General features: G+C 37.8%; 1 protein-coding gene across 3 annotated transcripts in view; it reads right to left on the bottom strand.

Annotated features, from left to right (window-relative positions):
- LOC123306664 (nephrin-like) overlaps nt 1–18,415 on the bottom strand; it is a 721,736-nt gene that overhangs the window by 42,592 nt on the left and 660,729 nt on the right. For 2 of the 3 annotated variants that reach the window (XM_044888766.1, XM_044888767.1), the window contains one exon: nt 11,486–11,806. The exons of the other annotated variant lie outside the window; for it this stretch is intronic. In XM_044888766.1, coding sequence (XP_044744701.1) covers nt 11,486–11,806 — 321 coding nt within the window. The remainder of the gene's footprint in view (nt 1–11,485; nt 11,807–18,415) is intronic. 3 annotated transcript variants of the gene reach the window in all.

The following is an 18,415-nucleotide window of genomic DNA, read 5'->3' as shown; positions in this document are numbered from 1 at the left end:
AACTTTCTCTTATTTTCAATTCTCATGAAAAAAAAAACGTGAACTCCTCGTGATACTTCTGCAACTGAGGTTTCTTCAATTTTTTTTCACCATTTTCAATTTTGCGATTCTGTAATATCATAACGCTATTTAGGTACTGTTCGGACCAGAAAATTACAGGGTGTTTATGAAATTATTTCGACAAATCGAATTCATAAAAATCTAGATTTCAAAGAATAACCTATGTTTTTTATTATTTAGATATTCTACGTGAAAAAAGGGGGATTGCTTGAATAAACCATGTACCTGAAATTGAAATTTTCAAAGTTATTTTCATCATTCAAGCTAATAAGACGCGGAATAACTTGAAATAAGGGAAAACAGCCATTTCGAACCTCCTGATCAGTCTGTGACTTCCGAAAACCATAAAAAAACTAAAATTCGATGTTTCGATAAATAATTTCGACGAATTGTTGTTGGATTCGCAGCTATCCTACCAAACAATTTGTCAGACTCATTTTATAAAATGTCAAAATTATTTGGTGGAATATAGAATTTTGGTTTTTTCTGTTTTTTTTTTTGGATGTGGGCTGACTGTGCGGCAGGCTGATCAAGCAGTTTGAAATGGCTGTTTTCCCATATTTATATTCTTTCCTTGATAATTGAAAGTTTCCGATTTCGGCATAGGGTCTTTTCAACACCTTTCTCTCTCTATACGTGTATGATCGACTGGAACAATAAAAAATATAGGTTGTAATCCGAAAATCTTCAGTTTTGGTGCATTCTATTTGATCAACTTGATAATTATGAACACCCTGTCCAAGCAGCAAACAACGTTATAATGTTACAGAATCGCAAAACTGAAAGTGGTCAAAAAAATTTCGAAAAACCTCCCCTGCAGAAATATCACTAAAATTGTGGCCAGTTTCCATATTTTTTTTCATAAGAATCGCAATAAATATAAACCATCTAGTTCTTGCCCAAGGTACATACTGTTGAAATTGCCATCAAATCATCTATCCAACGATGCAATGATATACTGGGTGGGCAATTGGAAATAAGAAAGTGGTGGGCTGTATCCAGTATAAGCGGAAGTTGCAGAGGTATTTTTTCAGTTGTCGGTTGAAGAAATATTTATCTTATTCCAGACTTAAGCCCAACCTTTTATACGTAAAAACTAGTGAAAAAGAACATTTTTTTGGCTGCAATCATTTATTGATCCCATGTTTCGATAATTCTATAAAATCAATATCATAGTATCAAAATTAACACATTGTGTACTGTGCAGACATATTTCGAAGTGCTCCTCAATTTACACCAGTTTGATCGATTTCTTTTTTAAAGTTAAAAGTTTGAGTTTGTTCATTTGTGTACTGAGGTAGGAATTTTTCCTTATTTTTGTTCGTTCTGGTTTTTCTATTAGGAAAGAATTCGTTGTTTTTGGGAGTTCTCCTTGTTTATTTTCTTTCACGGCGGCGGCAGCGGTTACACATGTTAGCTCATCTCATCTGCTGAAGCGCGGGTGTTCATATCTGTCTGGAACTGAAATACGCTTGCTTCCTCTGTCTTTCTCCCCGTCCTATTTCCCATTTACCGCGGTCGGCCTTCTGTGATAAGTCTCTCCTATAGACCCAGGAGAGTGAAGTGCGTTTGATCCTGGTTCCCTCCCAATACAACAGATGAACTGCTAGTATCAGCTTACATTTGGTTCCGCGTTTGATCATCAGTTGCTGCTTTGTATAATCTGATCCTAGGGATTCAAAAAAACCGTAGTACTGGATTACTGCTCAGCCGTCATAATGCCAGCTTGTCTGAGTTGTTCGAAAGCTATATTACAGGAATCTGCCTCCATTTCATGCTTATCCTGGGAAATCACTTTCACCTACAATGCGTCAAGTTCAAGCCTGAAGACAAGAAGGCCCTAGATGAGGTTTGTACCAGGTGGTTTTGCACCTACTGCACCTCCTCCCGGAGAAATAAGCGGATTCCTGCATCCAACTTATCAAGCTGCGATGCCAATAAACCATCCAAATCGAGTTCTGTTCCGGAAGATGCACCACTCACGATGCTTGAGTTTAGACTATTGATGGACAAGTTGGATGGTTTATCAATTAACATTGTTGCTATACATAATGACATCGCTACAATAAAAGATACCCAGCGTAGTCTACAGATTGAAGCTTCTCATCTTCAATTGCCGAGCACGACCAAGTACTAACCCAACATGAGCATACGCTGGAGTCCGAATTATCTGATGTGATTGCCAACCTCTCTGAGGCGGAAAAGGATATTTTAGAGCTGAGGGCAGATTCGCGCTCTTCTAACGAATGGAGCACTCCAGTGGACACAGCTAAGATTATGGAGCGGGTACGGAGATCAAACAATATTATAATTCGACACGTTCCGGAATCAAACGTCATTGAGCAGGACACCATCCTGGTCAATCAAATCATAGATCATATCATTCCTCAGCAATCTCATCATGTCATCTCGATATCCCGGATTGGCACTATTTCTCCTCCCAAAAACCGTCTAATACTCGTGTCTTTCGGCAACCCTACTATAGTCGAAAAAATATTGAGGAACAGGAAACTTTTAAAGCGAGTAGACTCTTTTCGAGGAGTTTCTCTTTCAGACGACATGACTCCAAATCAGTCCAAACATCTTCGAGAGTTGCGTGATAGTCTTAGGCAGCGGCAGCAGCGAGTGGAGACTGATCTTACTATAAGATTCATCAGGGGTGTTTCAACGATAGTCTCCCAAACGGTTGATAATGATTCGGAAAACTAACAGGGCCTGTACATCAATGGAACTTACTTTATTCAAATGCGCGTTCATTGAAGAACAAGATGAATGAGCTCGTGGCACTCACTGACCACTTCAGGCCTCACTTGATAGCGTCACGGAGACCTGGTTTCATCCAGAGATACCGGACTCTTCTTTCAGTATCGGTGGTTACTCATTGTTCCGGAGTCACAGTGCTACAAACGTTGGTTTCAGTGGCGTTTGCACCTATGTTGTGGAGGAGCTACGTAATAGTTTCGATATAAAAGTCACTAGTCTTGCCTTGCCTGGCATCGACACTTTATTCTTGGACTTGTGTTCTCCTGAATTCTCAGCCTATGTTGGCTGCATATATCGTCCTCGTCCCTCCTCTTCAGACACTTTTCTTTTCGAGCATCTGACTTCCATTTCAGGTTGCAAAAGGAATATGGTTATTGCTGGGGATTTCAACTTCAGAGAACTCACCTGGTCAATTACTGTTCCCCCACCTGGTACTTCCCTGGCTGCACAATTCCTCACAGTGCTCCACGATGCAGGTCTATCCTAGATTTTGTCATCGGTGGATTGGGATCAGTTGTTTTACCCTGGTATCGATGTTGACTCTGCCTGGAATTCTTTTGTATCCGTTCTCAAAGAGAATATAGATAATAGTACCACCTTTCGCATCACTCGAAGAATACCTACCAAACCATGGCTGAATGATGGCTTGATCGACCAAATCCGCTACAAGAAAAGTCTCTGGCAGCGATATCTGCGTAGTAGATCACGGTCCAACTATGATGCTCATAGACGCTATTCGACCCTGTTGTCAGCATCCATCAAGTTGGCGAAAGACAATTTCGAGACCAAATTGGCTAGCTCAAGAAATCGGAAGCAATTCTACAAATGCGTCAGATCGAGTCTCAATTCAAAATTTTCAACACCTCATGTTCGAGACCATGATGGCGAGATTTGCTCTGATTCTCTGGAATGTGCCAACTCCTTTGCCAAATCTTTTGCTTTATCGTTCACATCGGAACCGGATGGCCCAATTCCTGTTGCAGAGGCACCAAGATGCAACCAGACTTTGGATCGTATTGACTTTGATTCAACGGATGTTGGTGATATTCTGAGATCACTTGACCCTACCTCTCCACCAGGTCCTGATAACATTCCAGGAAGCATCCTTAAAAACTGTGCTGAGTCTCTAGGAGTCTCTAGCTGATCCCATTACCAGACTACTCAATATGTCTTTCGACTCTATGAAGCTGCATTCATTATGGAAACATGGCAAAGTAACTCCAGTGTATAAGAAAGGGGACAAGCTTGATCCTTCCAATTATAGGCCTATAAGTCTGCTTCCGATCGTTGGTAAGATCACTGAGAGATTCGCGAGTTCGAGACTTCTGTCGTTCCTTCGGCTCAATGGCATTATTCCTGCTGATCAGCATGGTTTTCTTCCGAGGAGGTCAGTTATAACTGCCTTGCTGAACTGTCTTGACGCGTGGACTAAGTCAATTGATAGAAACATTCCGATAGATGTGGAATATTTGGATTTCTCGCGTGCATTCGATGGTGTGCCGCACAGAAGACTCCCCCACAAGCTCGAACATTTTGGTGTCAGGGGTGGTATCCTTCGGTGGATTGAGTCGTTTCTACTGGATCGCCGATTTCAGGTGAGGGTGGCGGACGTTGTTTCTTCGGGATTTGCAGTTAGTAGTGGGGTGCGCCAGGTTTCTGTCCTCGGCCCAATACTTTTTCTGGCCTACGTGGCTGATCTGCCGTCACTCTTCATATGCTGATGACATTAAGATCTTCGCCGATGTGTCTTCAAGTACAGGCTTGCAGCAGGATTTAGATCGCATATTCGAGTGGTCCAACAGGTGCCTCTTGCCATTGAATATTGAAAAATGTGCTATTATGCACTTGGGAAAAGGAAATCCCGGGCACGACTATTTCATTGACGGGCACTTGGTGCGTGTTACCAATTCCCATAGCGATCTTGGTGTTGTGGTTTCCGACGACCTCAGTTGGTCCCAACATATTGATAGTGTAGCAAGCAGAGCTAATAAACTCATATACCTCATCAGGCGATCATTTCCTCGATGCTCAGTGGAGACCTGCAAATTACTCTACACGACTTATATTCGACCCATCCTGGAGTATGCTGGTCCTGTCTGGGCACCTGTGCTGGTTCGAGATCGTGAAACCCTAGAGTCGGTCCAGCGTAGAGCTACCAGGATTCCATTCGGTGTCACGCGTCCAACTTACGAGGAGAGGCTCCAGTTTGTTTGGTCTTCCATCTTTTTCGGATCGTCGTGCGCGAGGCGATCTCATCGTAGCTTATCGCGCCCTCCACGGGCTTTTCGGATGTGATATGAGTGGTCTGTTTGTGATGGATCGGACGGGCCGCCGTGTTCATCGTCTCAAGCTATACCGCAAAAATTTCAAGTGTACCGTTCGTGAGCATTTTTTCTCCAATCGTGTATTCCGTGCTTGGAACGCAAGGCCTGTAGGCTCCTGCCTTTTCTCTTATCAATATTGAATAATAATAATAATAGCTTTTTCAACCAATGTAATGTTGTATGTCCTCAATGAACCTATTCTGTATGTACCTGGAAGCGCTTTTCACCTTTTTGGTATCAACTGTAATAGCTCTGATTCAACAGAAATAGGTCGTCGGAAACGAATTTGAAGTATAATATTTTCAACTAGCTGACCCGGCAAATCTAGTTTTGCCATTTAAATTATTTCTAGGGTAGATAACTAGATAGGTAGATTTCTAGATAGATAACTCATCGTGATTGCTCGATTGGTCGTAAGAAAAAGGAATGCCTTTTTTTCTGTTCTGTACAATTTTTTTTGGGAATATTTTGATATATAAACCTTGCCCTAACAATAATAAACACAACAAAAAAAGAATTGTCCAATTTGGTGCGATCGTTCGAACAATAAAGCATTTTAAAGTAAACCATAGATCCTCTTTTATTAATATATAGATATTGTATTCAAATTTTTGATTTTTGACTTATTTTCTCCAAAGTTCCCTACGAATACTTCAAAAACAAGGAAAAAGGCTGAAACACAATTTGACGTCAAGATTTATATATCTCTGATCAATTCTGAATCCTGAATGATTTTTCAACTACTCGAAGGTAACATTTTCGAAAGCTATTGATTGTCAAGTCAATGATCGATTCTTAACCACAAATTTGGGTTAAAAGAGAATAATTTTTCACAATATGTCACCAGTTAATTAGGCTGTTCCTGCTTTATATTACATTTTACACTATTTATTCAATGTTCATTTCATGTTTTGGAAAAATTTAGGGAAGCGCCTAGAAAGTTTTCGACCAGAGCGCAAGTTGTGTTAAAGCCGGCCCTGACCCAAGTTGTAGAAAAACAAACAGAGAACGTTACTGCCTCGAGGGGTATAGTACCGATTGAAACTTTCAAGTGTGAATTTTTCCGTCAAACTGATTTAGAACATAAGATAAACCATAATTTAATTGGCGTTTTCCGGAAAACCGTGTTGCTCTGAAACTCTACGAAAACATTCCTTGTCTGAATTCGGTAACGATTCGGCACTGTAACATCCATAATATTTCGCGGTGGCAAACATCCTTAGTATTCCACTTTACATTGGCGTATATGTGATCTTAATCGAATGGAGTTCGCAAACTTCCTAAACTTTCAAGGTTTTACACGATCCGAAGCGTTTCCAAACCTATTTTTGATGTTGACTGCATTTCGAGAGGAAAAATCCGGGAGACAAGTGTAAACAATTGTCATAAGTTTCCAAACTCCCTTAGCGTTAGTGTTACAACATTCGTTCGCAGAAGCAGAACTCAAATTGTACACCATTTTTTCTGGGATTGTTGAAGCGTGGTATCTTTAGGATTGTTTTCCACTTTTTCACATTAGAGTAATAACATTTAAAAACTTCATGTATTCATAATAGGTAACAGAAATACAATAATTCGAAAAAGTATAAAATTTTATGAAAAAACAGAAATTGGGTATGGAAATTTCAGAAATTATTCATACTTCTAGCCTCGCTAAGTACAATAATGTGCATCATTAAGTGCTTGGCATCTTCCTTGCATGCGTTTCATTTATATCTGCGAACAAGCTTCTGCTCATTTGTTGCCAAAGTTGCGGTAAAATAAAAGATGTAGGAGCTGTTGATGCGTTTCCGAGTGTGGTCTGTGGGCATCAAGGACCTTTCGTCATTGCTCATAAGCGTGTTAAAAGATGTTCTCAAGTAGTAATCCCATGGTGGGATCTATGTGGCAGTGCATTATCACATAGAATAACGAAATTTTCTACAATGGCTACGTAGCATTGTTCGACTACAATATAACATGAATGCCAGGAAACGGACAATGTAATTCCCCTTTAAAAAATTTCTTCAGGCGACGTTTCGGAACAACACTGTTCCTGTTTCGAGGCTAAAAATACAAAAAAATAGTTAAAACATACAAAACAAACAAACAAATCTTCCAACTTCTATCTCTCCAAATTTTCAGTTTACGGAGATAATAAAATTGTGTCATTCAACAATTTGGATGAGCACATATCAATATCATATCAAATTGAGAAACATAACTAACAATTCATCAACCATCAAGTGAATCGCATAAGCCGAAATCCCAGCAGGCCCGGATCTACGATTTTTTCTGACCGGGGCAAAAATTCATGATGACGCCCCCCCCCTTTCTAAGGTTGAGTTATTTTTTCACTAATTCGAGGTCGTAGATTAGAATATGCAATTTTTAATTTTTCGTAAGATGAGTACCTACCTGGGAAAAAAATCACTTTTTTCCCATTTTTCGATTAAAAGTTATTTTTTCCCTAAAGTACCAACTCATCTTAGGAAACATCTAATTGCATATCGATTGAAATTTATTTTGGGAGGATTTTGCATCTCTTCACAAACCTTTTAGGGCTTTCACTCCCAATCTCTGAAACAAAATTAATTTCATTTTTAATTAATTTTGTTTCAGAGATTGGGAGTGAAAGCCCTAAAAGGTTTGTGAAGAGATCTAATTGCATATTCGTAATCAAGCACCCCGAATTAGTGAAGAAAAGACGAGTTGAAATCGTTTGAAAAATAAAGAACTTTGAATTTACAAGAATGTCGCTTCCAACCCGTGGTCCCCTATCCTTTTTACCCGCGAACGAAAATTTATTTTTTTCGCTATATCGACCTGGGTCATTTTATTGTTTATTTATGATTGATTCGAGATCGTAGATCACGAATATGCAATTAGATTTTTTTCAGGATCAGTATCATCATCATGCAAAATTTCGAAAATATTGGTCAAATTTGAGGAGTTGTAGCAGCCATAAAAAAGGCACTAGTCATATGCTGATTTTTTTGGCGATGGATTGATTCTTTGCGAAATTAAAACAATCACCCTTCATTTATCTAGCGCGAGCAGTTAAGATTTTATGATTTTTTACGTGAAAGGTCCAAAATTTCCGATTTGCCATCGACTATAACTTGAAAAATTAATTTTTAAAGCAATATCTGTTGGCATATTCGTGTTCTACGCCCTCGAATTAAAGTACAGCACGAATTTGGTTTTGATAAGAGACCAAAAAATTTTGAAAAAAATTTTTGGTCAATTTTTCCATATTGGAATGGAATGGAATGGAAAATTTCGATCTCTTCGATTTCCACCAAAATTGGTGTATTTTTTAAATAGAGGAAGTAGATTACGAATATGCAAACAGAATTTTGCTGAAAGGATTAGTTTTCAAGTTATGGTCCATAGAAAATCGGAAATGTTGGCCCTTAGTTCCAGGATGAGATTGGGATGAGTCGGAAATTTCGTAGCAAAAGAAATTACTGGCTCTATGCTTGCGACACAGTGTAGACATATCCGATCTTTTAACCTATCTCACAAGTGTGGCGGTCATTCGTAGATGACAGAATAATATGCAGTTAATTGATCCCTCATTGATTTTAAAGATTTTTGGCTGATGGTTTATCATGTTTCCACTCTACAGTTTCGATTTTAGCACTAGAAAATTAATTTTTTCCGAGAAACTCAAAAACAAAAATTATTCAACCTCTGGTTGATTTTGGCGCTCCCTCAAGCTGGCGCCCGGGGCAAGCGCCCTGCTTGCCCCCCCCCTAGATCCGGGCCTGAATCCCAGAAAAATTTCGAAGGTCAATGCCGAAGAAATAAACAAACCAAAGAACAATCCATTTTACGGTAAATATGATTATACCATGCGTTCAAAAAGTAGCCTATGCAATTTTGGGCGTTCATGTTCGGTGGCTGAACGTATGTCTTTCCTTGAATCTTGAATAGCTTCATCTTACCAAATGATCATTACTGAAAATCCATGAATAAAATGAAGAACTGAATTACATGAAAATAACTATTGGACGATTTATCAAAATTCAATTTAGCTTTAAAAAGGCATGATGCTTCTCCTTCACAAAATCATACTGTTGAAGGTTCCACTTGGACTAGTGCACGCCAAACTCTTTTTTTTATGTTATAAGGGTAGGTAATCAACCTTTTTAATTTTCTGATAATATGTCAATCGTTATGGAAACAAATTGATGTATTTTCTTCAGAATCGTGCGGCATATGGCAGCGGATATTCCAGCCAATTGAGATAAAACCCGAACAGAGGTTTGTGGAGCTTCTATGTCATCATACTTTCATTATTGCTGAATAACTCTGGGGTTTTCATCTTTGGTCGGCCACTCCTTTTTTTTGCTTGAATATACCTGTTTCGTCAACACATCGCAAAACAGTATTTTGGAAAGATTGATAATAATCTATAGCAGCAATAGGATATTTCTATGAATGATGTAATAGTAAAAAATTTTTACACGTCCGTGAAACTCATCTTAATAATTTGCTGATAATTTTAATTCAACAACTATCCAAAATGCTAACTTGACAGTTCACCTGGAAAATAGTACAGCACAAGCTAAGAATTACGTTTAGACACGAAATATCGACGTTCGGAATTCCATAGTCTACACTTGACGGTAAATTTTTTTGAAAGCACGTTATAAAACAAGTAGTGTAAATTATTGGGATTAACGTTAGAGTTAACCATACAGTGCAATGAGAATACTTTTTTCAGATACTTTCCATAAGTGCCTGATTGGTCGGATCCGAATGAATAAATCGATGGGTGAAACTTCGTGGCACCCTTCTAAGAACTTTACAATAAATATGGGTAAGATATTTCAGTGAATTATCGATGCTGCGGGTATATTAAAATTTGTAGAGTACGTCCTATCTCGCTTTTCGCATATATGCAGATAAATAGTGACTCGAATTCACGAATTCTGGCAGTCAGTACATAATTTGTGTTCTCTATATTTCCCCAATCCCAGAAAACGAACTGTTTGGAATGGAGAAATCTTTTTCCACAGCAAGAAAGTTTGTTCATTTCAGAAGAAGCTATTGCTTTTCACTATATGGAGTTCATAAGCTTTTAATGAGAATATCAGCTCAAACTTTCCTTGAAACTTCATCACAAACGGCCGGGATATAAATGAGTTTTTGATTCGATTTTTTAAATATTATTCCGTAGATCTCGAAACTCTAGGAAGAAATTTTCCAACTCCAGGAAGTAGATTTTAAGGACCTGGTTTAACTACGAGGCGCGCGTGAATGCAATCAGAAGAAGCTAAAAAATATATTGACTCACAATATTTCGTCAGTTAAAGAAAGGAAAATTTTTTTCATTATGACCTGAGTTGAAGAAAAGATAGTAGCAATTTTTATTTTCAAGAAAGACATCGGGATTTACGATCATTGTTATTCTTTTAGTTTCTAAAATGTACCCATTCATTTTCGATGAGTTCGAATCTTTATTTTGTTCATACTATATCGCCGCAATGAGAAGAACCATCTTACTTGGTATGCCTCGTATAAATTAATCCTCACTATACTATTATTGATGTGAAAGTCGATTTCGTGTAATGTGTTATTACTGTTATTGTTTGTGTTGTTTTTACTCCGGGAAGGGATACATTTTGATGAGGATTCCTCTATAGTGTAGGGAATTTATTCGGGAATGTTTTTGTGCCAAATTCGTTCTGATTTAATGAAAGGATGAGCAAAAATATAAATATTTTGCTCCTTACATGTTTAATTGCATGTCTGACGGTGAGTAAACTATAAGAGAAAATGATCAACTTCAATTTAGGAGAACTCGAAAAGTTATATGCCATAATGATATACTTAAAATATCAAACCTTTGAAGATAAGTAAAACTAACCAGTTTTGATTCTGAAAGTATTTCCAAAACATAAACATTCATTACATTAACCTTATTATCGTGTGAAAGGCAATTTCAGAAGAAATTAGTAGCACATTCAATAATGATTTCTCCCAACGTGCGCAAAGCATTTATATCATTGTGTTATATCACAAGAATCCGAACAGTCTGAGGAAAAATTCATGACAAAAATTTAAACCGAAATTCATAATTTTCGTATGTCGACGACATGAATCGGGGTAGGTATAATGTTTTTGTACTTTCAAGTGTAAAAATATTGTACCTATTTTTAGATTTTATGGAATATTTTTTCTGGAAGCTTTCATGAATTTAATCGTTGTTTACTGAAATGCTGCATACGGCCATTACCTAATCTTCATAATATTGGACACCATACGAAGACTTAGACTGTTAGATTCCTAATTTAGACAACGTTAGTAGAAGCAACCTCACAAAACACCACCACCATCCCAAGTCTTACCCGAAAACCCCGTATTAACGGCAGAAGAAGCATATACAATAAAGGCATCGCTCGTTATAGATCTGGCATCCATGGTCCTTACAAACAACAACAAATCATCGTGGTCCTTCGGTAATGAGTTATAGCTAATATCTTCCGAATCCTGGGAGGTTGTTGTGCCAATAATATGACGCGTATATGCATCGTATACCTGGAGGACGTAAGTGAAATAATCTCTTCTGTCGCCATTGTTCTGTTCCTGACATCTCACTCTGACGGCATAACGGGTATGCAAGGTGACCGTGCAATTTTCCGGGGCATTTGGCTTTTTCAGTTCTGCTGCTAAAAGTTGGAAGTAAGAGAAATATGACGTTAAGTTTGGCAGAGATTGATCGATAGGTTAGGATGAGATAGCGGAGAGAAATCGCTATTAGTTGACGTTGAATTATCTCAATAATTTCACTCGACCCGAGTGCAAAAAATGTATGCAAAATCAGATGAAATTGACTTTAATCAATAAACCTATATTTTTTGTAGGATGAATGATTGAAAGATGCTGAAATGGTGAATTTGAAATTATGATGAATGAATCACTTGTTTTAATTTCAAACTATTCATCTCAAAAAATGCCTTGATTGATCATATTTCTTTAATTCATACAGAATTGTAGGAATACCTTCTCATTTCTCAATTACAAATTGAGCTTATTCCATGCCCTAAAATATGTTATATCAGTACTGAATAAAATCCACCATGGAAATTTGTACAGGGTGGGCAAATTTCGATGTTTTAGCACTACAGTTTTTAAACCAGAGGAGATACACAAAATCTGATACCCCATTCTCGTTCTATTTTTCTGAGAAACTAACAATTGTAGCGTTCATTTTTGGCCACTTTCTTTTGTTTTCGAGTTATAAGCAAAAATTGGAAAAATGGCGATGTTGAAATAAATTTATATCTCCGCTAATACTGATGATAGAGCTCTGAAATTGAAACATTATACAGGCACTTTTTTACGTAGAATCCAGTGGCGTGCTCGCCTTTTTAGCAGGATTTTCAATTACGAAGCCATTACCCAAAGTTATGTTTTTTTTTAAATGGGAACACTAGTTTTCTGTGCAATTTTTTGAAAGCTTAATTTTTACTGATTTCAAAAATATATAACATCATATGGTTTGTATCCATATAAATGATAGAAAATTGTCAAAAACCTTTTTTCTCAATATTTCTATGGTTTCAACTTTCGATGAGCACAGAAACATATAGCATCGTATGATTACCACTGTCTCCTTCTATAAGTCTTTTCATTATTATGAAAATTTATTAAATTTATCTTGATTAAAATTTTGTGAAAATTGGTAAAAAGCATCAAAAGAATGACATTGCAGGAAGGAGACTGCTTTTGTTATAGGAAACTCTATTTTTCTGTGCTCGTCAAAAGTTGAAACCATAGAAATATTGAGAAAAAAGGTTTTTGACCATTTTGTATCATTTATATTGATACAAACCATATTTTTGAAATCAGTAAAAATTAAGCTTTCGAAAAATTGCACAGAAAACTAGTGTCTCCATTTAAAAAAACATAACTTTGGGTAATAGCTTCGTAATTAAAGATCCTGCTAAAAAGGCGAGCACGCCACTGGATTATACGTAAAAAAGTGAATATATAATGTTTCAATTTCAGAGCTCTACCATCAGTATTAGCGGAGATATAAATTTATTTCGATATCGCCATTTTTCAAATTTTTGCTTATAACTCGAAAACAAAAGAAAGTGGCCAAAAATCACTACTACTATTGTAAGTTTCTCAGAAAAAGAGGACGAGAATGGGGTATCAGATGTTGTCTAAATCATCTGGTTTAAAAGCTGTAGTGCTAAAACATCGAAATTTGCCCACCCTGTACACGTGCTCGAAATTTAGAAATACTGAAAACAGTGCCGCTACATTCAAACTATATAAAAATGAAAGAATATTATGATATGACGTTGAATCAAATTTAGAACAACCTTCCTCCAAAATGAGAGTTGATGAATTGAGAAGTCTTTATACGTCTGATGCATTTTTCTTCAGTAAAATAAGGAAAACAACATTCTAATAAAAAATTATAGGAAACAAAAATTAATGAAATGAAAAATTTGTATGTCTTTATATTTAAAATTCTACGACATGCGGACACGCACTTTTTGGAAATCATCAATCATCCCATTATCAAAACTGACGAATACCTTGCATTTTATATATATATATATATATGTCAAACAGGCCGATAACTTAAAGTTAAAATTAATGAAAACAACGAATCTGTTTTGAGAAACAAATCCTAAACTGGTTTCTATACCCATTGTGTGAAATCATTCTATAGATTTCAATAACACCAAAATTTTACATGAAGAAAAAAAAAAGAGATTGGTCCTTTCTGAATTCTTCGAATTATTCAAACGTGGTCGATCTATTGGAATTTTAATTTCTGGTGCTTGAAGTATTATATATATTTCAAGATTATAAAACATGTATGGCTGGGACATCTACATTAGTCTATCCATCAGATCTTCGATGCAGCCAGCCTATCAACTATTAGTCAACAATAAAGTGTGAACAATGCCTTGCATAACTGTAGTGCATATAAAATACTACATTGTTTAGATTCGTATTTTTCACTACAGTTTTTCCAGTGATCAGAAGTGATTGCGGCAATTTGGACAAAACTTTCTGTTTTCAAGCCAACATTTATGGAAAACTTGCCAACGTTTCGGTGAAAATTTCCGCAATCAGTTCTGATTATTCAGCACATGGACGCAAAGGTCAATGTTATAGTTTTTCATTCTAGAGGAGCAAATTCAATGTTGATCCATAGTGAACAATGTGACCAAATACGGTACAGAGAAATGTAATCTGAAAGATGTGTTTTTGTCCAAACTATTGAAAACAGAAACCAAAATAGCTATGACAAATGACATCTGCGCCGTCGTTCCGTTTATAGCTACCTATTGAAAAACAAACCGGCCTATTTTGTTCACTAACGCCGAAAACTCTCAATGTAACACAGATGAGAGATGATTAATGAAACAAAATCACGAATAACGATTATGTCGAATAACACTGCCGCTGTTCTGAATTACATGAACCTTACTAAGGGCCTAATCGCCTTAATTGCGTTCCTTCCTTACCATAAACAACCTTGACGCCGCGGTTCGTAGGAATACTCGAGTAGGATACGAAAATGAAATCTTTTTCCGTATCTGCAAACATCCTGCTTTCACTTACTGCCAGTAAAGAACTTTTTGGAATACCCCAGGACAAACGATTGGCTTGTTCAGTTTCACTTTCGACTTCATATTCGAAATTCATATTCTATATATATATGGGGGGTTCAAAGCTGAAGAGAACTTTTGAATTAATTGGTGATAAACAACTTCTGAGTCATTTATTTCAAAACTAGGCTGCATGGACTTGGTTCACTTCAGCTATGAACCCCTCATATATATCTAGTCATGATTTAATCTGAGTTAATTTAGAAAGGACGAAATTATTCAACTTAGTAACGTTGGCTGCAGTTGCAAATCGGTTTCATCGGTCTTTCTCACCAGCGCCAATGACGGCCCGAGCGACAATCCTACCTCATTCTGTGCAGGTTCCTAAGCGTAAACAAAAATCCTCTATTGACTATCAACAGCAACAGCGTATACCCAAGATATGGGATGTTCGCAGAAATTAATGCAAGGCTGGTGCAGGCTGCAATAGGTACTCGAATTTCAAATGCCTATCAAAAATAGATATAGGTAGAACATAATAACATGTCAGGTACAAACCTCGACTGGATTAGGTAGGTAGATTAGGTATTACCGCGAAGTACTCAACATTTGGACGTTACTCGCCATATTATGTAGAGTAAGAAGAACTAGCACTTATCTACCAATCATAATTAATAAGTGATTTTAAATTTTACTCTTTAGTCATCTGTATTTTATGTAGTGGACACAAATGCTTACTTTGACTAAGATTTCGGATGGAAAATCGTATTTTTCTGCAATGCATGGATCAATGTCAGTTAGGAAACGAAAATGAACTTGTTCCCTGTTTATCCTAGGTTTCATACAGCGTAATCCATTGGGAAATGGGCATACAGAGTAAATAGGGGACAACGAGGTGCTTTCAAGTGACCCATATTTAATTGATCTATAGTCCTTTTTTACCAAGATACAGGGTGATTGATTAATTTTTCTCAATTATTCAATTAATTATAACTTATGAACCAGCCTGCACATTTTTCTGATATTTGGTCCTTATACACATTTTTCTGATATTTGATCAGTATATTCTTTGTCCACTCGCCCAAGGATACGAATCAACGATGGCGTGTATACTTGCATCCACTGAGGAGCAGGTTCAATTCTGTCAATGCAAGGGATGGCCCTTGGTTCGTTGGGTATGACGGTAATGACGACCACATTTTGTGGGGTAGCACCAGTCGACTTGGGGGGCGAGGCGCTTATTGACTTCTGCATTCAACAAGTCGTAACCTACTTCTTAGGGGTGATGAGCAAACCCGAAAATCTGCATCGGAGATTTCAACTGTAAATCCCCATTATGGAACAGCAGAGCAGAGAATAGAAATGGCAAAAAACTCAAGGATTTCGCCGAAAAACAAAATGCCATAGTGATTGGACCAGAATTACCGACATATCTTGCTTTTGGTATAGGAATACCAGATGTAATAGATATCGCGATATTGAAAAATATAACTCAATAATTCTCGATTGAAAGTTTGGAAGATGGAACCTCAAACCACAATCCCGTGGAATTGACAATTGGAGAAGAACCATGAAAATTGATGGAAATAAGAGAATATACCAATTGGGCCAAATACAGCCATTTAATATAATCGGAAATAACAGAAATTCCAACAATAAGCACTCCAGAGGATCTGGAATGTGCGGTTGATAAACTGGAAGAGATTATATTGAAAGCTTACGAAAAAAGCACGAGAAGAGTGAAGAGACCAGCACCAAGTCATCCGCATGGCGATACGCCTAAAGAAGTAAAAGATCTTATACGAGAAAATCAGAACTCAGAAGAATATATCGGATGAATAAAACTGAATGCTCCACAACAAGAGATATAGAGGCTGGAGTACCCCAAGGGTCAGTGCTTGGGTCACTTCTGTACAACATATACATTTACGATATTCCGAAGAATCCAAGAACCATGCTAATGTTATATGCTGACTACACAGGCATAGCAACTTGACACCTCAACCCAGAAGTAATAGAACGAGTTCTACAAGAAACGATTGACGAAACAAATGACTGGTGCATAAAGTGGAAAATCTAGCTCAATGGACAAAAGCGCCAAGCAATATTACTACAGAAGAGAAGACTGCGACCCATAAGGAAACTGGAAGTTGACGGCGAAGAAATCGTCTGGAAAAATGAAGCCAAATTATTAGGAATAACGCTTGACAAAGGACTTACTTGGAAAAGTCATATCAAACAAGCAATCGACAAAACGAAAGCATCGATGAATTGGCTCTACCCTCTGATAGGAAGAAGAAGCCACATGTCGAACGAGACAAAATTGAAGATAATCAAAGCCGTTGTCCCACGGGAGGATTGGAAGGTGGCTTCGAAGGTGGTAACTCAGACTCAAATTAGTTGGGCTATCAACGGATTTCATCCCTACAAGGCGGCATGTGAGGACGCCATTGTGTCGACACTCCTTATTAAGGGACTGTGTTGTCTTCCCCAATATTTCACATACTCTCAGCGAGTTCGTTGTTGTGGCCAATGCTGATGACCTTGTCCTACAGATTAATGGTGTGGTAATATAGATTTTCAATCTGAATCAGAATGCTCTGCGCATTTGCTTAAAAAACGAACTCTGGGTCAATCCTGGTGAAACAGAGATAGTTCTCTAACGTACCCTGAAACAATCAGCTTCCTAATTTAGGATTGGGATCATTCTATTCGAGTAAGTCCGATATCTTGTTGTGATACTGGACCGCAAACTAATCTGCAACAAATACTAATTTGGCTAATGTGATTTTTTGGTAACTTGGAGAGAAATTGGCAAGGGGCTTGAAACCACACATTATGCACTGAGTGTATACTGTGTATGGTGATACTTAGCCTAACATACGAATCTCTGGTGTGGTGGACTTCCATTGGCAAGAACTGTAAAAGCACCATTATGACTAAATCCCAGAGGATAGTCTGCCTCAGGCGCTCCGAGATCTACCCCTAGCGATGGAAGTTCTGCTAGGTTTACCTTTTGAGCAGTTCGTATTTACTGAGGTGGCTACGAAGTCTACCCTTAGAGATTGGGAACAGGAAAACTGGAGTGATAGTGGACTGTTTAAAGAGCATACGAGGGCTCTTAAGATGGAGAAGAATGCCAATGCAACCCTTCTCCATAGAGGGTAATTGTTCCTGGTCTACAGGATTTTTGTTCTTTAAGGTCCGACTTGGTTCACAGATGACTATGTGCTGCCCACAGGGATTGGAGTGGAGACGGTGGTACGGCGTTTCAACCAATCCATCCTCCTAGGAAAGGGCTGCTCCATAGTGCCGGCTGAACTGTGTGTTGTTCTTGTCAAATCACTCGAGTATAATCCCGGAAGATACTCCGGAAAACATATCTACAGATGTTATGACAGTCAGGGAATACTGAAATCTCTTCATGCGAAAAAGGTGAATCAATACTTAGTAGAGGAATGCTCTGGGTGAGCTGGGCTCGGAAAACTTCGTGGAAGTGGTGACTGGTGCAATCACTGAACATTTGTTCACTTACATTTAAAGAAAATGGTTGTTCCTTATGCCGCAGATGCGGAAGAACTGATGAAACTGATTGACATATTCTGTTCAAATCTAGTACGAGTAACCTTAAGGATCACAAAACTAGGAAACGCCCACTATTCCTATAGTAAGAGGGACTCCTCTCTGTCGACTTATAGA

Source organism: Coccinella septempunctata, chromosome 2 (assembly GCF_907165205.1).
Source record: "Coccinella septempunctata chromosome 2, icCocSept1.1, whole genome shotgun sequence".
In the NCBI taxonomy this organism is placed as follows: Eukaryota; Metazoa; Arthropoda; class Insecta; order Coleoptera; family Coccinellidae; genus Coccinella; species Coccinella septempunctata.
This window is presented reverse-complemented; position numbering and strand designations above follow the sequence as displayed.